Consider the following 6,578-nt stretch of genomic DNA (forward strand, 5'->3'; position numbering starts at 1 on the left):
CATCCAACTCCTTCTCTTTTCCTTATTATGGGTTCTTAAAACAAGTGTGCTCGGGAAATATGTTTTTCTGAGTTTTACATATCTTGTACATTAGTAAAATCATATCAAACATCACATGCTTATTTGAAGCTTATCTTATTTTAGTGACTGATGTATTCTATTGGTACCTCAGTCTGGTTTTTTAGAGTTAGAATTATAGGTCATTGTGCACATGATTTTGACACTTCAAGATTCTCAAACTTGTGGTCAAATCAAACTTGCATCATCATTCACTAGTTAGTCATGGCTTCTTTAGTGTAACTGTTTTTTTTTAATTTTTTTTTTTTTTATATTAAAATCACTGTAAACACAACTAGTCTGATTAATCTGTATGCTTCAATTGTACAAAGTAACTTGATGATCTGATTACAGATCGGCAATACTTTTAGATGTAATTGCAGTCAGTGCTCTTGTGATATATGTGAGCCGTGTGGTCTTGGGTTACAAGCAAACATGGGATAGATATCAAGTGAGTCCAGCACATCCATTCTCCATTCCTTTTTATGAAGTTCTGAAATTTTTATGCCTACTAATTTCTTTTAGCTATATTTAGCTTCTGGTCAACAGGACACTTAATGAGAAAACAATAGCAAGTGGCTTTGGTTCTGTTTACTTTCTCCTGGATGCTTCTGAACAACAGCAGGTAACAGAAGCCTCTAACACTTACATCCGTTTTGTCGACACAAGTGAAGGTAATTGGTTTCCTGAGGACATATATACGCACCTGATTCTTGCATTCTTCCCTTCTTGCAGTACAAAGAAGCCATTTTGGCATATGCAGTCCTGCTGAAAGAAAACAGCCAGGTTCCTTTCTCTTATCAATACCCCTAGAGCACGTTCTCCGTGTTTATTGTTGATACTATTTTCTTTTCGACGATCCTTGTTTTTTCTGCATTAATAAAATCTTTTATAATTTCCTATTATGCATTTTTAAGGTTTTCTTTTCTTTATAGAGATACCAGGACACAGTGCACTTAAGGGAAACAAGCACTAAATTTCCAATAACTTCACTTTTCTCTGTGCTTCATTTTTCTACTTGCTCTTTTCTGTCCAGCTAATAGGCTTGTTCAATATCTAAACCAACCCACACCACCCTGATAGCCTACGCTACAAACAGTAGTAGCTGATTCGTTCTTCCGTTTTAAAGTTTTTCATATTGCTCCTCCATCATTACATGCCCCTATAGTTATTTCAAGCTGCACTTTTTAGCTTTTACAGTCAAGCCTCAATACCCCTAGGGGAATCATCGGCCCTTTTGATATCATCCACTCCTTGCGTTTTTCATCTTGAATAAAATCTCTGAATATCTCTGTTAAATTGCAATAGCAACAGAAAATAAATAGCCCACTTCCACCTGCACCTACCATTTTGTATTTCCCACTACTTTCTTCGGTGCAGCGAAAACTCTAGCGAGTTAGGAGAGTTAAGCGGGGATTAATCTCATAGTCATGAAACCTTAAAGTCTAGTGAGGTCGTCTTCCTATTCTTAATTGGAGTTTGAATTGGATCTAGAATCCCTGAGGAGTTGCCAGTCCTATAGGAATGAAAGCAATTAAGAAAAGCTGCACCAATATGGCGGTTTCAAGTGCCGTGATCACTTCTTGGATAATGCACATATCTTAGTGGTGCTCTCTGGTTTTTCTCGCTTTAGTACTTCATTCTTGTGATGTCAGTCTTTTAAAGCCTAATTGAATTTCTGGATTCCATCACTTCCTTTAAATGGCATAACCAATAAGGATTTTTTTTTTTTTTTTTGAGACTTGTAACAGTTAATCTATATAGCCATAGGTGTACTACATCAAAATATGTAGTCCCCCTCCAAAAGGTTACATTTACAGCATTGATCTCTATAGTTTTCTATTCTTACAAGAGATCTAACACATCAAAAATATCTTCTGTCTGATCTAAAATTTCCTGTTTACACCAAAAATAAAAAAGAGCTAGGAAGTTCATCTTTAACTTCTGTAAATTGTTCTGCTTGTTCTCAAAACTTCTCTAGTTCCTCTCTTTCCAAACAGTCCACCAGATACATGATGGGACAATCTTCCATCTCTCCTCTTTTCTTGTTACATTCCCATCCCTGTTCCAGCATTTTAACACTCCTTCTATGCTCCCAGGCTTCACCCATCTGATCTTCCTCAGGTTGATAAACATCCTCCACAGCTGGTCTGTCCATTTGCAGTGCAAGAAAAGATGACTGATTGTCTCATTATGATCCCCACACAAAAAACATCTCGAACATAAGTGAAAACCTCTTTTGTTCAGGTTTTCATGAGTCAACACTGCCTCTTTTGCCAACAGCCAGTAAAAACAGTTCACTTTATAAGGTACTTTTGTCTTCCATATCATCTTCCATGGCCATCCTTCTTCTTGCAAACTTGATACATTCAGGTCTTTGTATGCTGAGTTTACAGTAAAAATTCCTTTGCCATCCTTCTTCCATTCCAGAGTATCCCTTTCCCCTGTTAAGTTGATGAATGCTGCCATTGTACTGTGGAATTCTGCTACCATCTCCATTTCCCAATCATTCAAGTGTCTTCTCAGATCCATATCCCACCCTTGTCCAGTCCACATCTCAGCAACAGTAGCATGTCGCTTTTGGCTAAGAATGAACAAGTCAGGGAATTTCACCTTTAGAGCTGTGTCACCCAACCATATATCATTCCAAAAGGATACCTTTAAACCATTACCAACTTTACATCTAATTCTTGCAAGCATTATTGGCCAGTGATTCCTGATTGCCCTCCACACAGTGCATCCATATGGAGTATTCACCATGTTTGTCATCCACTTGTCCTGCAAACCATATTTAGCAGTAATGACTTCCTTCCATAGCATGTTTTCCTCTGTAGCAAATTTCCATAGCCATTTCATCATCAAACTTTGGGTTTGCAATTTCAAATCTTTGATACCCAATCCCCCTGTCTTCTTGCTCACAGTCAGTTCCTCCCACTTGACTAAATGAAATTTCTTCTTATCTTCATTGCCCTATCTTCATTGCCCTGCCACAGAAAGTTCCTTCTAAGGGTATCAATTCTCTTGATTACATTGACAGGTATTGGGAATATGGACATCATATAAGATGGTAAGGCGTCTAGCACACTATTGACCATTGTCAATCTTCCCCCAAGAGAAAGATATTGGCTTTTCCAGTTTGTCAGCTTCTTCTCACATTTTTCTAGTACTCCATTCCATATTCCTTTTGACTTGCTCTTGGCTCCCAAAGGCATGCCTAAATATGTAGTTGGAAGCTCCCCTACTTTACCTCCTAATTTCTCTGCCAAGCTCTCCACCTCTGCAACCTCATTAATTGGATAAATGAAGCTTTTAGCCCAATTAATGTGTAATCCTGAAACTGCTTCAAAGATGATGAAGATAGTTCTTAGGATTAAAATGTTCTCTTCCACCGCTTCACAAAAGACAAGATTATCATCTGCATATTGCAGATGAGTAATCTCAAGTTTCCTGCACCCACCTGAAATCCCCTTATCCAGCCATTCACCTTAGCTGTCTGAAACATATTGCTCATGCCCTCCATTGCCAGGATAAATAAGAAAGGGGACAAAGGATCACCCTGTCTCAATCCCCTTTGAGAAGGAAAAAAACCACAAGGAGTTCTGTTGACCAACACTGAGAACTTAACAGAGCTAATGCAATGTTTTATCCATTTGATCCATCTAGTTCCAAACCCCATTCTCTCCAACATATTGATTAGAAAGCTCCAGTTCAGATGATCATATGCTTTTTGAATGTCTAGCTTGCATGTAATAAGGATTATTACAGAACACCATTACGTGAAAAATGGAAGTAATGCACTTTGGTTCGATTGATCTTCTCCTTTTTCACCTACATGATCATTTAGCTATTCATGAATTACACTATGATAGGAAAACATGGTGATAGGATGAAGCATCAGGTTATGAATTTGGTTGCCAAAAGTTATTGGGAAAAAGAGGGTTAGTGGAATGTCGTGTTTTTCTTCTAAAGGTGATGACCAAATTCGGCGTGGCCTCCACACCCAAGTTATATTGACCAAATTCGGCGTGGACTCCACACCCACATCCATGTCCGGTTGACATGGGTGCAGAAGGAATTTGAGGGTCCGAGCAACATAGACTAGAAATAGTTAAAACTGAAGGAACTAATTGTCTCCACGTTTGTGAATCGTGGGGACATTTCTTCCTGACTTTTCTTTAATTGGTCTCCATAATTTGGTAATGTGGAGATGTTTTTCCCCTTATCTCCTGCTTCCAATCTGTCCTGCTCCATGTTTTGAAGCGGGCAGTTGTTTGGTCCACAATTTCCCCAACTCCTCTTGTACTTCATACCAATTGGTTACGGACTTCTGTAGAATTTAACCATCCGAGATCCTGTCAAAAATTATTTGAATGCAGGAAAATTGTGCTAAAAATATCGGAGCTAGATGTGAGAAGTTTATTTATGATCTATTGGACGAAAAGGTAACTTGGTGATTGATTTACTTTGCCATTATATTTTTCCAGCTTTACACTCTTGCATCTAGATGTGAGAAGTTTATTTATGATCTATTGGACGAAAAGGTAACTTGGTGATTGATTTACTTTGCCATTATATTTTTCCAGCTTTACACTCTTGCATCGTGTGCAGGTTGAAATGCCTGTAGACAAAGCCATAAATACATTGGTGAGGCTGGGTATTGTAACGGAGGATCCTTTAAATGGGACCACTATGCTGCAGGCAGTCCCTTGCTATAAGGCATATGAGATTCTTAAACAACACTGGAATAGCTTGCTCGGCTAAGTTTTGCTGTATACAAAGTTATATTAGCTGTGTTATTTTAGCTTTTAATTCTCAAAGAGTTAAACGAAAGTAGGCTATGGCGATTTCCACAGGAAGTTGCTATTGTCTAAATTGAAGTATATATTTGATAGTTTGAATGTAATAAAGGATGGTGTACCTGTACTACAGTTTAGGAAGAATGAATTGGACGAATACATCAAAAAGCCAAAGAGGCTGACTTTAGAAGAGTTGACTTTGTCTTGATAATTATGGCTAGATCTCCCATTTACCCTGTTGACGTCCAATACTCAAATGTGTATAAGTTTTATGTGTGTAAGTGTCCTTGTAAACACAATTTCTCACTTGGTGGTTATTTTGAAGGGCAATGGATGTACTGTTGAGTTTTAGGTCAGCTAAACGAAGTTTTTCAAAATTAAGATTAGTAAAAAACTTACGCAAGATATAAAAACGTATCAAGAAAGAACAAATAAATTGGTTATATTGTCAATTGAAATGTTAGAAGAAACTGGTTATTGATTATAAAAATAATAAATGACAGTTTTTGCGTCTCTCAAAAGTTAGAAAATTAAATTTCAAATCAAAATATAAAAGAATTTTGGTTCTGTTTTTGCTTCAAACAACCTATTCTATAAAGCTATTCAAGTAAAGCGCGATCAGTTCCTTCTTTTCGAATGATGTTAGGTGCGATAAGAGGAGTCCAGAACAAAAATGGCTTAAAAAAAAATTTTTTTGAACCAAAATACCCCAACAAAAAAAAAAGTTACCAATGTACCTTTAGCGCAGTATTTTACTGCGCTAAATCACTTAACTCATGAACTTGTACCGTTAAGTGCTTTAGCGCAGTATTAAAGGAGTTTTCTTGGCTGTCCTATAAGCAGATTTTCTCAAGCGTTATCTTACAAGAAATACTGCGTTATACTCTTCAACATAAACCGATCGGGTTCCACCACTGGTCCCCTCCAGTCGGTTTTAAAAAAAAAAGAAACCGCCATTAACGGAGAAAAAAGAGGTGGCCCCACTTCCAAAAACGTCACTTTCTATTAAATTTCGTCCGGAAAGTTTAGATTCTCGGTATATTCAAGTCAAGGAGCAAGATTCTAAGTTCAAATTTTGGGGAAAAGCGGCGTAGAACTCGATTAAATAACTCTACAAAAAATCTTCGATTAAGGTTTTTTACTATGAACTTTTGTTATTATTTTGTTATATATATTATATTCTAAGCATGCTTAACATTTAATCCTTGCTATGTTTCAAAAAAAAAAACAATTTTTTTTTGTTCTTTTTCGGACTGGGCAGTGGCTTTTGCCACTGTTCCGATTTTTTTTTTTGGTTTAATTCAATATTTGTTAAATGTTTATGAATTGTTAATTTGTTAAATGTTTATGAATTGTTAATTTGTTATATGTTTATGAGTTGTTAATTTGTTAATTATTTATGAATTGTTAATGAATTATTATTTTGTTAAATATTAATTATGAATTTATTAGTTGTTAAATATTGTTTATGAATTGAAAGAAATTGATTGGTAATGAATTATTATGTTGTTAACACTTTGATTGGATGATTGTTATGTATTATTTTGACATTTTTCTTATTGTGTCATATTGTATAGGACCAAATCAATGGTTACATAAAATAGGACCTTTCGTCGTTACATAAAAATTATCTAAAAAAGTAACAATCAAAAGAAACATTGTATTTAAATTAACAACATAAAATAATACAATAGGTAACAACCATCCGAGATAAGTTGTAAATGA

At 36.0% G+C, this 6,578-nt stretch overlaps 1 protein-coding gene across 4 annotated transcripts in view; it reads left to right on the plus strand.

Moving 5' to 3' along the window:
* LOC132041616 (uncharacterized) overlaps window positions 1-5,064 on the plus strand; it is a 30,723-nt gene extending 25,659 nt beyond the window's left edge. For 2 of the 4 annotated variants that reach the window (XM_059432313.1, XM_059432315.1), the window contains 5 exons: window positions 412-508; window positions 593-682; window positions 793-843; window positions 4,434-4,499; window positions 4,666-5,064. In XM_059432313.1, coding sequence (XP_059288296.1) covers window positions 412-508; window positions 593-682; window positions 793-843; window positions 4,434-4,499; window positions 4,666-4,818 — 457 coding nt within the window. In that variant the 3' untranslated portion in view covers window positions 4,819-5,064. Of the gene's footprint in view, window positions 1-411; window positions 509-592; window positions 683-792; window positions 844-4,433; window positions 4,500-4,598 lie in introns of those variants that run through there. The other 2 variants (XM_059432314.1, XR_009411173.1) reach the window with 2 other exon arrangements.
* Window positions 5,065-6,578: the final 1,514 nt, after the last annotated feature.

Source organism: Lycium ferocissimum, unplaced genomic scaffold (genome assembly GCF_029784015.1).
Source record: "Lycium ferocissimum isolate CSIRO_LF1 unplaced genomic scaffold, AGI_CSIRO_Lferr_CH_V1 ctg10955, whole genome shotgun sequence".
NCBI lineage: Eukaryota > Viridiplantae > Streptophyta > Magnoliopsida > Solanales > Solanaceae > Lycium > Lycium ferocissimum.